The following is a 17,772-nucleotide window of genomic DNA, read 5'->3' as shown; positions in this document are numbered from 1 at the left end:
TCCGGTGACTTTGAACACAGAGAGAATCAATAGCAGAAAACAGCTTCTTTTGCTCACAATCCCAGAGCACACTCTTAGCCTACACCCTGGGCCAAAAACCTTTTCCCAGGTTTCTTCCATATTTTCAGCTGCCCTTTCAGGGTGTCTCTTTCTCTCCATCTCTCTCTGTCTGTTCTTGTCTGACCTGAGTTTGGGTGATCTTTTTTCCTACACACACCTATCCGAAACAATACTCAGACAAAAGCTCCTGAGTGGGTGCAGACAACTTTTGTCTTAGGTGGTGCATATGCTTATAGTTATATTAATTGAAGAGTGAGTTCACACCTATCAATCTCAATGGTGTTTTAACTCAACCCATAACAAGTCTTCACTCAGCTCATAACAATAACATAGGCTACCATCATTTGCTGTGTGTGTGTACATATATGTAACATATACACTCTACGTGTATATAATGTGTACATGTAGTTGGTAGTGAGAAAAATGGTATGTAATGCCATTGCTTCAATAGTAGTAAAATATTTGTAGCCCAAGCAAAACGTTTATAAAAGAGAAAATAAAATTGTTTAATAAAAGAAATACCGTGTATGTAAAACCAATGAAGTAATGAGGCATTACTTCAGTGAATCAATTGGAAGTGGACTGAAATTCAAGCAATGAGTGTATTGTACAATACCTAATGTTGCCACCTATTTTGGGAACTTTCACATAGCTCAAACCAAATTTTCTCTTTTATAAGGCAGCTCTTTAAAGGATTAGATTTTTCCCAGGATTGTTTGTTTAACCTGAAATCCCAGTGAGTCTCTAGTTCCCAGTGTCACAGACAAGGTACTCATTCTCTGAAGCAGCCACCTTCCTAAGAGAGGAGAAACCTGAGGCCAAGCTTCAAAAATGGCTGAGTGCCGCTGTTGTGTTCAACTACAATGGAACAGATCTAAGTGGCTACAGAGAAGCCTGAAAGGTTATTGCATCCTTTCAGCAAATGCTGACAACTGCAGTGGGGAGGTGTGGGGGGAGCCGGGGGGGCAGTGAGTAAAGAAGCAATACAGGTATGCTGTGTCTGAGTTCAAATGAAGATTGGCTTTGTAATAAAGAGCCCGTTCCTGCTGTCCTTTCAAGTCATTGTGATTTTTGCCTGACTAAGGACTGCAGCGTCAGACCATGATTTGAAAGGGAAAACTTGACCTCGTAAAAGCCATGAGCTCATTTGACCCACAAGTCTTTCAGACATTGCCCTCTGGGGAGCAAAGGAATGCTTCATTCAGTGTAGTTCGCACACATACAATAACCCTCCCCCCCCCCCCAATCACAAAAGGCCTGTGAACACTAACCCAAAATCTCAAAGTAAACTTGTACGGAAACGTTGTCCTTTGTTCATGACCTGAATGACTGGAAGAACTGATATTTATCAGTCTTGTAACTTTAATAAAGTGGTGCAAGGGTTGGGATTATTTTATAAGGACTTTTGTAAAATAATTATTTACTCCACCACCTTTTCAGTAGCTTATAAAGCAGACATTTACCATGTAAGCTGAGAAACTTGCAGGAACTAATTAGCTGTGCTTTTTACTAGGCACAGAAAACTCCTGTGACAAAGAATGTGTAGTTATTTCTCGACCTTAAAAAAAAAAAATCTGTAAAAATCAAATACAATAGCTTGTAGGACAAAGTGGCTCATGTTATCCAACTGGAAAAAGTACTTCTGACAGAATGGGCCTTATCATCTGCGTAAGGACCGTACACAAAGGGGAATCATCTCCCCAGATGATAAATCTTCCAGTTTGTAATATTTTGGTAGGGTAGACTTAAGACAGCATTAAAAATGAACAAATCCTTTGCAGAAGTATTTCCTGTTTAGAATTAATACCACACCTAAATATTTTATACCAGTACTGCAAGTTCAGTGTTTAATAGAATAAAAGCATTCTATTTCCAATGGAGAAGTAGTGGAAGCTCCTTCTTCTCTTGAGTCATATAAAACTGGTCCGGAAAAAATTATTTGGTTAACAATCCTGCACTGGCTGAGGGAGGAAGAGTAGATGTTATAATGAAATAGAATTCATGAAACGGATCAGAATCTGACCTCCTGGTTTAAGCTTTGGAAAGCTGGAGTAAGATAAGAGGGAAAGTCCTCTCATGGATCAGTAACTGGTTAAAAAGATAGGAAACAAAGTGTAGGAAAAAATGGTCAGTTTTCAGAATGGAGAGGGGTAAATAGTGGTGTCCCCCAGGGGTCTGTACTGGGGATAGTACCATTCAACATATTCATAAATGATCTGGAAAAAGGGATAAATGGTGAGGTGGCAACATTTACAGATGATACAAAACTACTCAAGATAGTTAAGTCCAAAGCAGACAGCAAATTATTTCAAAGGGATCCCACAAAACTGGGTGACTGGTTAACAAAATGGCAGATGAAATTCAATGTTGGTAAATGCAAAGTAATGCACATTGGAAAATATAATCCCAACTATGCATATAAAATGATGGGGTCTAAATTAGCTATTACCACTCAAGAAAGAGATCTGGGAGTCATTCTCTGAAAACATCCACTCAGTGTGCAGCAGCAGTCAAAAAAGCTAACAGAATGTTGGAAATCTTTCCTGATAGATAATAAGACAGAAAATATCATATTGCCTCTATATAAATCCATGGTACTCCCACATCTTGAATACTGTGAGCAGATCTGGTTGCCCAATCTCAAAAAAGATTTATTGGAATTGGAAAAGGTATAGAAAAGGGCAACAAAAATGATTAGGGGTATGGAACAGCTTCCATGTGTGGAGAGATTAATAGGACTAGGACTTTTCAGGTTGGAAAGGAGGCGACTAACAGTGGATATGATAGAGGTCTGTAAAATCATGACTGGTGTGGAGAAATAAGGAAGTGTTATTTACTGCTTCTCATAACATGAGAACTAGGGGGTCACCAAATTAAATTATTAGATAGCAGGTTTAAAACAAATGAAATGAAGTATTTCTTCACACAATGCAAAGTCAACCTGTGGAACCAGAGGATGATGTGAAGGCCAAGACTATAAACAAAGTTCAAAAAAGAACTAAATAAGTTCATGGAGGATAGGTCCATCAATTGGCTATTAGCCAGGATGGGCAGGGATGATGTCCCTAGCCTCTGTTTGCCAAAAGCTGGGACTGGGCAACAGGAAAAGGATCACTTGATGATCACCTGTTCTATTTATTCCCTCTGAAGGACCTGGCATTGGCCACTGTCAGAAGACAGGATACTGGGCTAAATGGACCTTTGGTCTGACTCAGTATGGCTATTCTTATGTTCTTAACTGCATTGTCTTGACAATAGGAACTTTGTTATAGACTTCAGTGGGTTTGGACCCAGCATCATGAAATAGCTATGATGCTCTCGTGCGCATAAAGAAACAGTTCAAGAAGGGGTATTGGGACAGATCTTGCCCAAGTTCTCAGTATCTTCTGAAAGGTGGGTTCAGTTCCTTCAACTTCCATTGGGACAAATAGAAGTTGAGAGCACTGAGCACCTTTCAGGATCGTGCCTGTTGTTTGGAAGTTGAATAGTTGGGGCTATATTCTTTCCTCCCTAGCAGGCATAATATTCATTGATCCTTAGAGAAGTTATTTCTTCATACCGAGAAGCAACTTAGCCACTCATCAAAGAAAATATTGAAGATACACAACGTGTGGCTGGAAACTGTGGTGTCAGACTGAGCCTATTGGCTCACTGGACAGCAGATTGTATTTCCCTTGAGTTGTGCAAATTTATTTGTTCCAAATTCTCACTCTCCTGGGGATAGTACTATTGTGGTTTGCCATGCTAAAAATGTGGACTCAGAATTTCAGTTTCTGACTCCTGCTAAACCAAGGGTTGTGAGTTCAATCCTTGAGGGGGCCATTTAGGGATCTGGGGCAAAAATTGGGGATTGGTCCTGCTTCAAGCAGGGGGTTGGACTAGATGACCTCCTGAGGTCCCTTCCAACCCTAACCTTCTATGATTCTATGATTCTATGATTCATCTAACAATTAATCCCGTTTATGTATAAATAACCTTTAGTGCATGCCATGCAGGTTTTGCGAGGGTGTCAGAAAACCTGTTTGGCACTTTCAGGGTTCACTTAGGAATTATTTTAATTGTCGGCTACCTGTTTATTTTAAAACTCAATTTGTGACATCAGCAGTTGCTGTGTGTTCACCACCACCACCACCATCACCTGTCAGTAGAAGAACTGAAACCTGGATCTTCAGCACCAAAAGCTTAAACCTGTAGCACTTCAGCTAATGGGACAACTCCCTTAGCTGGTAGCCATAGTAAGCTTTTATCCTTATGTGAACCAGTCTGTGCAAGTTGACTTCAGAGTATTAAATGTGTTCCAGTATTTTCTTGGGGTAGCCCATAAGATTTACTGTTTCTCTTACATTAAGAGAAACTTCACTTTCTTCAAATCACTGAAGTTCATTAAAGGACAAAGCTTTTCACCAAATAAAGAGCATATATACGTGTGTCCTAGCTAGTAGTCATAAAAAAAATTTCAATGGAACATTGGCTGGATATTGTGTATCAAGTTCCAAATCCCTGTCTGAACGTATGAAAAACAATTATGCAAGCATATGTCCATAATAACAGAAGAAATCTCACAGTAGTTCATCTGGTAATAATGTATGTCCAAAAAAAATGATCACTTGGATCTTTTTATTGTAAAATTCTCTTTGGCCTGTAAAATACTGAATTGACATCAAATGTAATTTTTTAACTGTAAATATATTTCGTTTTGGCTTTGATTTCATTCTATTAAGATACCTAAGAGATTTCAATTGCTTTGTCTGACTTGAGACTTTGGGCTTTTTTTTATAGATGTCTGGCTAATCCAGTGCAATTTTTAACCAGTCGAGTTGTTTGAAGCAAACAGTTAATCTATTACCTCTAGGACAACAGTAGGAGAACAAGAAATTATAGGAAAATTGGTGTAAGACTAACCTGCAAATGGTTCTTGAGAAATTTTTTTGATACGACTTAACATTTCATGTTCTACAATTTCAACTTATGTTGAAGAGATGTTTTACTTTGGGCATGGTTAACTAAGTTCACTGACATTAAACTAAAATGTTGTTGGTAACTTTGAGAGCAATGTTTACATTAAGATGAGAAACACTTTATGGTTTTCACCCCCTTCTCAGTATCTTAGGATTTAGGACTTGGTTTAGAAGGCATCTGCTTAATATATCATGATCAGGAACAATAGCTGGGGTGCTTTTCAGCTAGAGGCAATGTATTTTTCAGATGAGATGTTAAATGATCTGCATTATGGACATTAGAGATTTCCAGAGCTCTTTCTTGCAGGAAAGTACATCTTTAAACTCGAATATTGCAACCACATTCCCAATGAAACTACATTTTTGCAAGCTGTGTTGGACCTCAAAGAGTAAATTCCAAGTACAGTTGCACAGCACATTAGTTTTGCAAGTACTGGTATCATTAATGGGAGAGGAGTGCCAGATTTCTGTGGAAAAGTATAGAAAATTTATAACTGAGTCTCTAAATCATTCAGCGTCTTACACCTTCTGAAATAACAGAGATTTTTGCTATATAAGTATTTTGGAGAAATCTGCTAGAATGATAAAACTTGTAAAAGTTGACATGTAGCAGAAATTAATAAGAAACATAAAACTTTGTGCGCTGGAATGTAACCTCAGCTCCTCCTCACATAGGCTAATTTTTTTTCACTGTTACATTTGACATTACAATTTTAAGAGATTAGTCATTTTCATTATCTAAACTTAAGAGATTATGTGGCAGAATGCTCAGGGCTACAAAATGATTTCTCAGGGATTTCTTCAGAAGAGTTACTTAGAAGTACGTACTTTCTTTTCAGGATCGCCACTGTAAGCATTGATTTTAGAAGCATTAACGTTTTTTCCCTCTCTCAGCACGGTATCAGAAGTCTGTTCAAATGGAAGCTACTGTACTGTACAGACCTATGACTAATATGATGCTTCTGGCATTATTCCAGCGGATTGTCCTGTTAAGGAATGTAGCAGAGCAAAAAAAAGCTGTGCTAGTTTTAGGCTCTGTCTACACTAAGATTATTTGGACATATAGACTCATAGATTTTAAGGTCAGATGGGACCATCATAATTCCTAACAGGGGCACCTCCAGTGACCCATTTAGTCCAGTATGCTGTCTCCAGTGGTAGCCAGCAGTTTATGTTTCAGAAGAAGGTGCAAGGAATCCCTAAATGGACAATTATGGATGGAATAACTAGCCTACAGCAGGGGAAATTTCTTCTTAGCAATTGTCAGTTAGAGATTGGCTTACGACCTGAAGCATTCCTAAATTGTTTTGTTTTTCCTGTCTATGTATATACCACTGTGGATATTTTTGAATCAGTGTTGCATCCTGAGAAGTGGTTATCATTGAACTGCCCACAGTGAAATCTAGGTCTTTGTTTCCTGTCTCTCAGCCAGTTTCAGGTTCATTACAAAAAGAAAAGGAGTACTTGTGGCACCTTAGAGACTAACAAATTTACAGTTCTTCATCTCTCACCAATGACTACTTAGTTTCCTTAATAACTCTTAGGAGTGGTATTTACAAGCAATTACTTGGTAAAGAGCAAATATATTTCGTATACTTATAAGAAAACACATTGGAATTCACACTGACTAACATTTCTTTTATAGGTTTCAAATATTCAAGCAAAAACAGTTTTACTTACATGGTGTCCTCCAACTGGCCTTTTAAGTGTGGATAGACACAATAATGGCTTGCCTTACACTTGTACTTATGAGGTTGCCTTATCAGACAAAGGGAGGGATGGAAAGTACAAGATAATTTACAGGTAACTATGTACTATTTTTATGTGTTGTTCTATATTTATATTTTAGTTAAAAATGAGCTATCCTGGTTCTTCAGGTCCTGCCAATTTCACAAAAAAGTATTTTGTCCCAGTTTTTGTAATTCTAGCCCCACCTAAAAAAGCTTCCTGAAAATTGATTGAGAGCATGTGTGTGGGAGAGGCCACCCCTTCCCCTCACCCCCCAGCAGACGTGGCCCGTGTTGTCACTTTCTGCCTCATTCCTCTCCAAAGAATAGAGTTACTATTTCCTGTCTCTCAAGTTATCAAAACCCTCTCATATACACTTTCCGGGTGTGACAGACACCTGCCAGAGCTAAAACCATGAGCTGCTACAGCTAGAGTTTAGCAGCCATGTCTCTATAGCTGGGGATTGTAACAGCTCATATCCTCTGCAGATCAGCACACAGGGGGACCTGTAATACACACTCACCAGTGCATTACATAGGCTCCCCAACAAAATCATCCTCTGTGCACTTTGTTATCACCAGACCCAACTGTGACATAAGTTATAATTCTAGTGAGACTTTTCCGTTTCTAAATTCTATGATCCTATGAGTTCATTTTATGGTCAAGTATGTGTAGTGTAATTCCATATATTCTTCACCCAGCGACCACCAATATGGAAAAAAGTGCTGAGATGCCAGATTGGCTATTATGAAGTAATTGTCCTCCACAGATTTCAGTAAAGGGAATCTAGGTAGCATAATAATTACCTTTTGTGTCCAAGTTCATCTCCATTCTCAGATGTCCTGTAACTTATCACGCAGTTATAATGTAAATAGGATATATATACATACGCACACACACGCTCAATACTCCATGTATATATAGCTAGGGTAGCTAGGGTAATTGTTGTAATCAAAAGAAAATCTTGCAAAGTATTGACCATCTTATCTGCCCAAGAGGTCAGGCTGCGCTAACTCATGTGCCAGTGTGTCATAGGGAACAATCCTGAATTTGCAGGGAATTGGATTGCCTTGCCCATCTCTAACCTCTGTCAACCCAGAAAGCACATGTTCATACCTGAAAGGACACTTCCTTGCTTTCAAAACACTTTCTATTCTTGTATCACATCTCCATGAGACCTCACTTGACTGTAATAAATGTATTTATTGTATTGAGATGCTATTTTTTCTTTGTTTTAATAAAAGTGGGGATAAACCAAGTACTGATGTTACGGGGTGCTCCACAGTTGTTGCTGGACTTAGAGTTGACCTTTAGCCCTAATAATCCAAGAGGTGTCTTAGAGTCCCATAATAGACAAAACCTCCACAGATTCAGCAATTTGTGAGTCATTCTAATTTTCCATCTCCAGCAGATGGCTTGGAAGAGAAGACAATACATGGCCAGATTCTTCTCCCATTGCCACTACAATTTAGGGACCCACACACTGGAAGGATTTATGGATAGCCTGGGTGTTAGTTTAAAAAAACCCTTAGTTAACTAACCATTCAATATCTAAAGTTCAGTCCTCTACCACTGGTTTTGCCATTGATTTGAATGGGCACAGGCTGTGGTTGCTAGTAATGGAGATTATGTACTTCCCTGCCGAGCCCAAATATAGCATATAACATTGGACAAGACCTCAAAATGAGGGCCCCAACTGAAGCATTAATGCAAGATTCTAAAGTTCAAGCCATGTTAGAATCTTTTGATATAATATTTGATATAATATTCACCAACCCAGTTTGATGATTCAGCATTTCTGAAGCAGGTACTTTGCAATAATAAAAGTAAAACATCATGGAACTGGGGTATGATTGAGTCACGTTTTCAGCATAACTTAGGGAGAGTTGAAAGGCCTTGTAAGTTAAATTGACGTGGGTGTGTATGTGTAAAGACAGTAGAAACAAATCCATATTATAGGGTTACTTTATAAATGGAAAACATAGCTACTTCTCTTTCCTTTAATATGGAAACTTGTAAAGATTTCCAGTCTGTTGACAAGTTGGTCCTATATTATTTACTTTTATTTTCCTATCCTGGAAATTATTTATTTTTTCAATGCATCATTTGTAGGAGCCCCTAGATGTCAGAAATTCAATAGCTGTACTAACTGAGGTACTGTTTTTCATGATATATGGATGATTTCTTTCTGCAGTGGAGAAGAATTAGAATATAACCTGAAAGACCTTAGGCCAGCAACAGATTATCATGTCAGGTGAGTTGTTATGAATCTGAATATCTCTTAAATATAATCTGTTCAATTATATCTAAAAAAGAAAATGGAGTCTTTTGACTTCTGCATGATATAGCTCAAGAATTTCACAGTACTTTCTCAATAGCCCTTAAATATTTAGTAGTAGCTTTCCATCTCTCAGGCAGTAAATTAAGAGAGAGATTTTCAAACAATGCATTGTCTATCATAGTGTGTCATCACTAAAGTGAAAGAAAAGAGGTGTAGCTATATCAACTGGCTAGAGACTATATAACAGGCCTTAAAGTACCTATGTATGAAAGTATATCTCAGGCTTACCAAAGTGTTTGACTAAAGCTACTGGCATCTGTCCAATGTATCATCATGTTTGTTTGTTAGGAAAATAAAACCAAAGTGTTCCCATTTTTTTTATAAGTAGTATTGGCTGCCTAGTAGGTTACATCCATTGCCTACCCTACTCTTTATTAATTTGACTTTTACTGGTCTCCAAAAAAATGTATTTGACCATTTTTTCCAGCATCTGAATATTTTAGGTCAGCTCTGTGATTATGAGCTGCCTAGATTTTAACTTTACACTCAGACTCATATTTTGAAAAGTACATTCTAATATTGCAGATATTAGCTATGCAAAACTTGGCGGTGAAAAAGAAAAGTTTGTGCTAAAGTTCTGTGTGAGTATGAGGAAATTGAGCACAAAAATATTGGTGCACAAAATTGCATTTAAGAATTTAAGCTGAGACCCCATGACAAATGCAAACTCTGTTGAAGCTGTTTATTCATATTCCCAGATCAGCTGTTTTGCAGAACTAGGATTGTCTGTAATGGAAGATTCTATATGCAGATTGATGGAAGGATATACTCTTCATACATGATCAGTTATCAGTATTCAAACTATAAGGATAATGTCAGAATTAATCTGCAGCTTTTATAAAGCTGACTTGATACTTTAAAAGGTTTTACTGCATGTTTATATGCCTCTTTAAAACTGACAAATTAACACCCAACAGAAGGCATTCACTTCTAGGTCGTGTTTCTCCTTAGATTATAGAGCTACATGTTGGTTGCTTTTTTATTGTTATTTTTCATTGTTAACACGTGTTTCAGTTTTACACACTGATATTTTGACACCAAGTTTTATTATCCATATTTTTATGGCTTTCTTTAAGACTTTACTTATGAACCCAAACCTCAAATTCACATCCTGTTCATTTATGTTCAATATCCTGAACAAAATTTCCTTTCACTCCTTCTGCCTATTGTTTCCTTCTGTTTTCTAGACAAAGGCAAAGTCTGGCACACTTTTTCCCATCGGTGCTGCTACTCTGTGTAATGGCTTAACCTAATAAACAGAAGATTGCTTCTGAATCTAAAATATCAAACATATGTCAATCTGCTGGTGTTAGAACTTTTTAAAAACAAATACATGACTGAGTTTCAGGAATATCTTATAATTATTTTTCAAGTGGAAGAGCAAGAGGGTAAATAACTCCTTCCAAATCTATGGAACAAGCGTGCTTTTGGGTCCCAAACGAGCGTCCCAGCCATAGTAATTAGCGGATAATTGTGATAATTCTCAGGGTACCCAGGACTGTGAGTCACTTTGGTCATGGCTACACTCAAAGCTTAGGTACCGTTTACACGGGCGCTTTACAGCGCTGTAACTTGCTGCGCTCAGGGGGGGTGCTTTTCACACCCCTAAGGGAGAACGTTGCAGCACTGTAAAGTGCCAGTGTAGCCATAGCCTTCGTTACCGTGTCTCTAGCGGGAGGGAGTCTTTGCCCATGGTGACTGTGTGTCAGCCCTGTCTTCGCCTTGCAAGTTAACAAGTTCTCAAGTCCCTTTGAAGCATTCCCTTGTGATATCCAGTCCCTGGCACTGGCTACTCACAGAAATCTCAGATCCTTGCTCCCAAAGGAGCAGAGTACCCCATCTTACCAGCTTTACTTTAAACTTTCGCTCCTGTAATACACACAGCACTTGTAATGAAACCAAAGGAGGTTTATTTAAGATAGAATGGGGTGTTAACTGGAAACAAGATGGTGGAAACAAATGGTTACAATAAAAAAAAAACATAAAATGCGAACCTGTGTCTACACTTTATTTTCCTATCTAATAAAGTAACTTGGGATCCAGTTTTTCATGAGAACATCCCTGCTCTCCAAGATGTCTCCTCAGTGAAAGGATGCAGAGGGTTTCTCTCCCCCTCCTCATATATCAGTTTCTTGTCTTTATTCACAGACAGAGCAAACCTGTGTTTATTGTAAAGTTCCTTTTTTTTACCTCCAGGTGATTTTGATTACTTGCAGTTGTCTTTGATGTTTTGCCATGCTTGAAAGGGCCATCACCAAGGCATAATGTCTCCCTGGTGACTAACTTTTACTCCAAGTCCATAAAGCATACTTTCAATATAATTCCATCGTTCCTCAAATATTACCCATACTTACATCTCTCAATGATTATGAATCTTGACAAGTTATGCACTTTCTGTAGATACCTGACATACTACTCTTTATTGATAAATATCCTGGAAGGCATGTGTTTGGTGTAGTGAATTTGTCAGATCTGAGGTGAGAGGGGTGGGGGTGGAGTTGGAGGTGTGGAGAGGGAGATGGATTGACACCAGAATAGCCAATAGCCTAGTGGTAAGGGTACTCACCGGAGATGTGGGGTTCTGCTCTGAATCAGGCACTTGAACCTGGGTCTCCCACATGCCAGGTGAATGCCCTAACGGTTTCCCTCCCACCCCACCCTGGGGATATTGGCTATTCTGATGTGGGGTCTCACTCTTTTTTTTCATCAGAAATTTGAAAGTGTCTCCTTTTCATTCTGATGAAAACAAATGTAAAAACCTTAAAATTGTTTACAAAACAGAATTCTTGTTTTGGGGCCAGCCCTAGTAAATGTGTAAAGTCCATAAATAAACTTACATGACCAGCACTTAATATGGAGATTATCCTAGGTCTCAGTGACCTTGGCCAAATTTCTAAGGCTTTACGTTTTCCCACATTGTTCTTGAAAAATTTTTCTGATGTATTAGGCACAAAAAACCTTCAGGCTCTTACATAGCTTCACTATGAACCTACATCTTACTTTTCTTCAAGAAATATATTTTATTGCAACCATTTCAAATACAACCCCCCTCATCTTGTGATGAGATTCCATGTGTCCATCATATAGTACTTACCGGTGATAGGGAAGTCTGGAATTATTGAAGGCACTTGTGTCTTTTTTTAAGGTGCATTCTACCTTACAACTCCAGAAACACAGGTGACTTGGAATTTAGAACCACTTCCCTAACACTAATGTAAGGGTTCAGATGGGTTTTCTTCATGACTTTCTCTAATCTTGCAAATCTAACATGAGACACTACGGAGTCAGTAGCCATTCAGGCATGAAATCACTAAGGAGTAAGGTCTAGTCTACACTGGGAATTTACATCAGCATAGCTACATCTGTCAGGACCGTGAAAAATCCACATCCCTGAGAGATGTAGCTATCCCTACCTAACCTCTGGTATAGACAGGTCTAGGTCGACAGAAGAATTCTTCCATTTGTTATACCAATAAAATAAAAACCAGCAGGATCTTATTAAAGGAAATAAGGCAAAATGCCACATTTATTGTGAATACAGAAAGAATCATAATAAGCAGTTAGTTATAGGTATAACATTCCATTCAATTTCATATTTATTCACACACACACACACACACACACACACACACAGGTTCTGCAAGGTTGTTATCATAGTTACCAACCTTAGAGTTGCTCGTGCCAAGCCACTGGCCACGAGGAGGGAGCAGGGCCTTGTCAGATGCACATCTGATGCTCCTGGAAGTTGATTTGCAGAATCAGACCCCAAAGTTCTCAGTTTCTAGAGTCCATTTTTATAGGAATTTATTCCTATGCCAGTCTATGGGAATTGCTTCATCGTGCTGTTGCTGGATCAATCAGCAGATGACACATTCCTGATGGCTCCGTGTTGTTCTTCGGTTCTCCCATCGTTGAGGCTGTTGGGTGGATTCCAGTCTGCCCTCGCAGGGGGGGGTCCTCTGGTTGTTTCCACTTGACACCTTCTTCAGCCAATGGACACTGGATTCTTAGGCTGGCACCTCCCTGATCATTCATTTATTATCCACACCAAGCATCCATCCACATACATCCTCTATCTCTATTTTAATCACAATTGTTAACAAAGCGAAATAAATACAACAAAAGGGTGGGGAATCTCTGTGTGAGTAGTTGTTGTTACAAAGTATTGCTTTGAGCACAGACTGTGTCTTAGGATGTACTAACACAGTTAGCAGCTTGCAAGTTTCACGCAGAGAGGGAGAGAAACAGGGAAAACAAGAGACCAAAAACCAAGAGACCTCTTAATTAGTAATACTCTGGAATTTAAACTATGGGGAATCAAACTGATTTGTGATTTTAATACAGAACTTCTTTAATATGATCCAACACGTTGACCTAGCTTCTGCCTCTCTTCCCTATAAGAGAAGCCCTCCTGTCGCCATGGATAGCATCTACACTGAAGTGCTACAGTGCTGTAGCTGTGCTGTTATAGCAGTTTGAGTGAGTGAAGATGTGCCCCGAGTGTCAGTAGGCAAAGAACAACTTCTAACTGGGAGAAGCCACAATGCAGCTCTTGCTGTCTTGGCTAAAAAGAGGCTCCCTTTGGAGTCACCTAGTTCGAATTGCTGCCTACAGCTGATGTTGATGTTGGTTTGACTCTTGGTTGCAGTGATGCACAGGAGACAAAGACGCAACGAATCAAGCCACCGGTGGGAACTCTGTTAATTAATTAAATTTGTTCTGACTCCTAGTTGCTCTTGATCTTGGAAGATCCCAGAGGCAATTCTACAAAGCATTTCTCATGAGTGCAAGTTGCTCGTTTGTTGCCCCACAAAGGTTAAATTACTCTTATCTACCCAAAACAAATTTGGTAATTGCCCATTTTTAAACTCCACATTCAAATACACAGTGGCTAAAGGCAACCCAGAAGTCAATGTCTGGGTTTGAATGGTTTCTGAGCAGAAAGCTGTGCAACTGACTAATTTGCTCTGCTGTACAGAAGATCTACATGGGAAAATAAAACTGTTAAGTTTAAATAAAAATTTTGGCATGTCTTCAACCTGTTGAGTACTGGGGCAGCTATGCAAACCTATAGCATTTGGTTCCACAAAATAGCCCTTCATTTCAGTCCACAAGGGATTGTCGAAGAACCAGCCCCTTCAGGTTGGCTGGGAGGTTTTTGGTTTCCATAACTACATGCTTCCAAAGGACTATCCCACCTCATGTATCGATCCAGCAAACTCTAGTGACTATCTTCAGCTGAGGCCTGGTGACAGTCTCCTGGGACTTTGGGAAGTGTAAGCTAGGAGTGCCCCATCTTCTCTTTCTGGAGTTCTAAGTAGATCCTAGTTTTATCGAGGTATGCACCAATCCTGTCTGTGGGCGCACACATATACACACTGTCTACAGAAACTAGGAAGCCCCTCAAGCTCAGCACTAAACCTGTAAGGAAAGTAATGCTAAACTAAGTCTAGTAAAATAGCAAGGGAGCCTTCAGAGGACTCCTAGACACCTACAGTAAGAGAGAAAAAGTTATCTAGCCTCACTTTTATGGAGGGTCAGGTTACACTCTGGTACTTTTAGAAGACTCTTGGGATTGCGGTGGGCAGTGATCCTGCCTGGTGGATCCACAAAGGCAAAAGATAAAGTGAGCAGGCACCTGTGACTCCCTTGAAGGTCCAGGAGAAATGGGAGAGTTTCTAGCACACAGTTCACTTTTTTCTACCTGAAGAAGAGAAAGACAAGTTGGGAGTGAGGGGCATCCTCTGGGTTGGCGTTGAAGAGGAAGCGATGCCAACTGTGGTTAGAGGAATGTCTGGACTAATGGTCATAGAAGTGTAGGACTAGAAGGGGCCTCAATAGGTCATCTAGTCCACTCCTTTGCGCTCAAGGCAGAACTAACATGTTCTTAAAAACCTCCAATAATGGAGATTTCATAACCTCCCTAGGCAATTTGTTCCAGTGCTTAACTATCCTGACAGGAAGTTTTTCCTAATGTCCAATCCAACCTTCCCTTGCTGCAATTTAAGGCCAGGCTTCTTGCCCTATCCTCAGAGGTTAAAAAGAACAATTTTTCACTCTCTTCCTTTTAACAACTTTTTATGTACTTGAAATCTATTATCATGTCCCCCATCAGTCTTCTCTTCTCCAGACTAAACAAACCTGATCTTTTCATAGGTCCTCATAGGTCATGTTTTCTAGACCTTTAATCATTTCTGTTACTCTCCTCAGGAATCTCTTTGAAAGATTGGTATCTTTCCTGAAATGTGGCATCCACAACTGGACACAGTGCCCCAGCAGAGGGCCTTATCATGAAGTAGAGTGGAAAAATTACTTCTTGTGTCTTGCTTACAACACTCCTGCTAATACATCCCAGAATGATGTTTGCTTTTTTTGCCACAGTATTACACTGTTGACTCATATTTCGTTTGTGATCCATTATAACCCCCAGATCCTTTTGTGCAGCACTCCTTCCTAGGCAGTCATTTACCATTTTGTATGTGTGCAACTGATTGTTGGTTCCTAAGTGGAGTACTTTCCATTTGTCCTTATTCAGTTTCATCCTATTTACGTCAGGCCTTTTCTCCAGTTTGTTCAGATCATTTTGAATTTTAATCCTATCTCCAAAGCACTTGCAACCCCTCCCAGCCTGGGATCGTCCACAAACTTTATAAGTGTACTCTTTATGCCATTATCTAAATCATTGATGAAGATTGACCAGAACTGGACCCAGAACTGATCTCTGCAGGACCCCATTCGTTATGCCCTTCCAGCTTGACTGAGAACCACTGATAACTTCTCTCCGTGAATGGTTTTCCAACCAGTTATGCACTCACCTTATAGTAGCACCATCTTGGCTCTATTTCCCTAGTTTGTTTATGAGAAGGTCATGCGAGACTGTATCAAAAGCCTTACTAAAGTCAAGATTTACCACATCTACCGCTTCCTCCCCATCCACACGGTTTATTACTCTGTCAAAGAAAGCTATTAGGTTGGTTTGTCACAATTTGTTCTTAACAAATCCATGTTGGGTGTTACTTATCACCTTATTATCTTCTAGGTGTTTGCAAATTGGTTGCTTGATTATTTGCTCTATTATCTTTCCAGGTACTGAAGGTAAGCTGATGTTCAGCTGTAGCTTGTTTGAAGGAAATGTATTTGACCACTGTATAAATTTCCTCCTCCCAAGTACACAAAACACAGCAAATCTTGAACCCAAGATCTGTGCATATTAGTCCAGGATCTACAAACTCTACTGACAGCCAGCTATAAGAGGCAAACTGCACATTCTTATGGATACTGCACTTAAATTAACATTGCTGAATGAGAGTTGAATGCCAGTTCAGCAGCAAATGGGTTAATAAAGTTCACCCCATGTTTCTGAGCCATCTCTTGCTATATCCTCAAGAAGATTCTAGCATAGTGGGCCAAATATTTGCAGTAGTCAAGAAAAATGGTGGCGGAAACTTCCACCAATGGAAGGAAATGATTAGTTTGTGGAAGTAAAAAGAAAAGGAGTACTTGTGGCACCTTAGAGACTAACCAATTTATTTGAGCATGAGCTTTCGTGAGCCACAGCTCACTTCATCAGATGTAGTGAGCTGTGGCTCACGAAAGCTCATGCTCAAATAAATTGGTTAGTCTCTAAGGTGCCACAAGTACTCCTTTTCTTTTTGCGAATACAGACTAACACGGCTGTTCCTCTGAAACCTGTCTTTGTGGAAGTAGTTAGACTAGCACTATAATACATACCTTCTGCTGTGAATTATTTCGAACACTCATACTGAATAAAATATACAAGGGAGAGCTGGGATGTGAAAAATCATGGCAGTTTGGCAGTATGAATTCTTCGCTAGTGAAATACTGTGGTTGAGAAAATGCAAAGCTCCTTTTTTAATTGTCAGCAAATTCATAAATTCATACGTGTTCATTTTCAGGGTATATGCAGTGTACAATTCAGTAAAGGGATCCTGTTCAGAACCAATTAGCTTCACCACTCACAGCTGTGCTCCAGAATGTCCTTTTCCACCCAAATCCTCACACAGGACCAAAAGTTCTCTAACCTTACAATGGAAGGTAAGTGACATAACGTGTATGAAACCTAGAAAAACAAAGTGAAATACAGTTACCTATAATCACGTAACCATTTTAAATTATTTAGTGCTGTGATTCTGTTGATTTCCACTGGGGGAATTATGTGTTTTAAAATATTTCATTGCATTGTTTGAGATATCCTAAAATAATATTCAAAAATTACATATATTGGGGAAATGCATGTATTAGAGGTTTGGAAATAAGATTTGAAACCTTTTGCCAGTTCTAAATCCAAACTTTGTTGACTAGTGATGGTATTTTGTTACCATATGATGTCTGTTTGATGATCTATAATTAGGGTTGGCAGAATTAAATTTTATTTATTTATTTATTTATTTATTTATTTATTTATTTATTTTTATTTTGATGGACATTATCAATGTTTATTTTTAAGCATTTTTTATTTTTATTGATTTAACTGTTCACAGTTGAAGGAAAATTGGGGGGGAGGACTACCAGACAATAATTATTTTATGACAATACATGTTGAAATTCAAAAAGTTAAAACTATATAATTGTTAAATTGTCAACATCACGTCAAAATATACAAAGTAAATATCCTGAATGACTAATAAGTTCTCAAGCAGCGTTTTTCTTACTTTGCTGATCTGT

At 38.9% G+C, this 17,772-nt stretch overlaps 1 protein-coding gene across 1 annotated transcript in view; it reads left to right on the top strand.

Annotated features, from left to right (window-relative positions):
• The window catches only part of FNDC3B (fibronectin type III domain containing 3B), a 366,117-nt gene that overhangs the window by 234,731 nt on the left and 113,614 nt on the right, over positions 1–17,772 (top strand). The window contains exons 8-10 of the mRNA XM_048864394.2: positions 6,664–6,821; positions 8,941–9,000; positions 17,004–17,142. Of these exons, the coding sequence (XP_048720351.2) occupies positions 6,664–6,821; positions 8,941–9,000; positions 17,004–17,142 (357 nt within the window). The remainder of the gene's footprint in view (positions 1–6,663; positions 6,822–8,940; positions 9,001–17,003; positions 17,143–17,772) is intronic.

This window comes from Caretta caretta, chromosome 9, assembly GCF_965140235.1.
Source record: "Caretta caretta isolate rCarCar2 chromosome 9, rCarCar1.hap1, whole genome shotgun sequence".
Taxonomy (NCBI): Eukaryota; Metazoa; Chordata; order Testudines; family Cheloniidae; genus Caretta; species Caretta caretta.
Note: the sequence above shows the minus strand (reverse complement) of the source record. Positions and strands in the feature narration are given on the sequence as shown.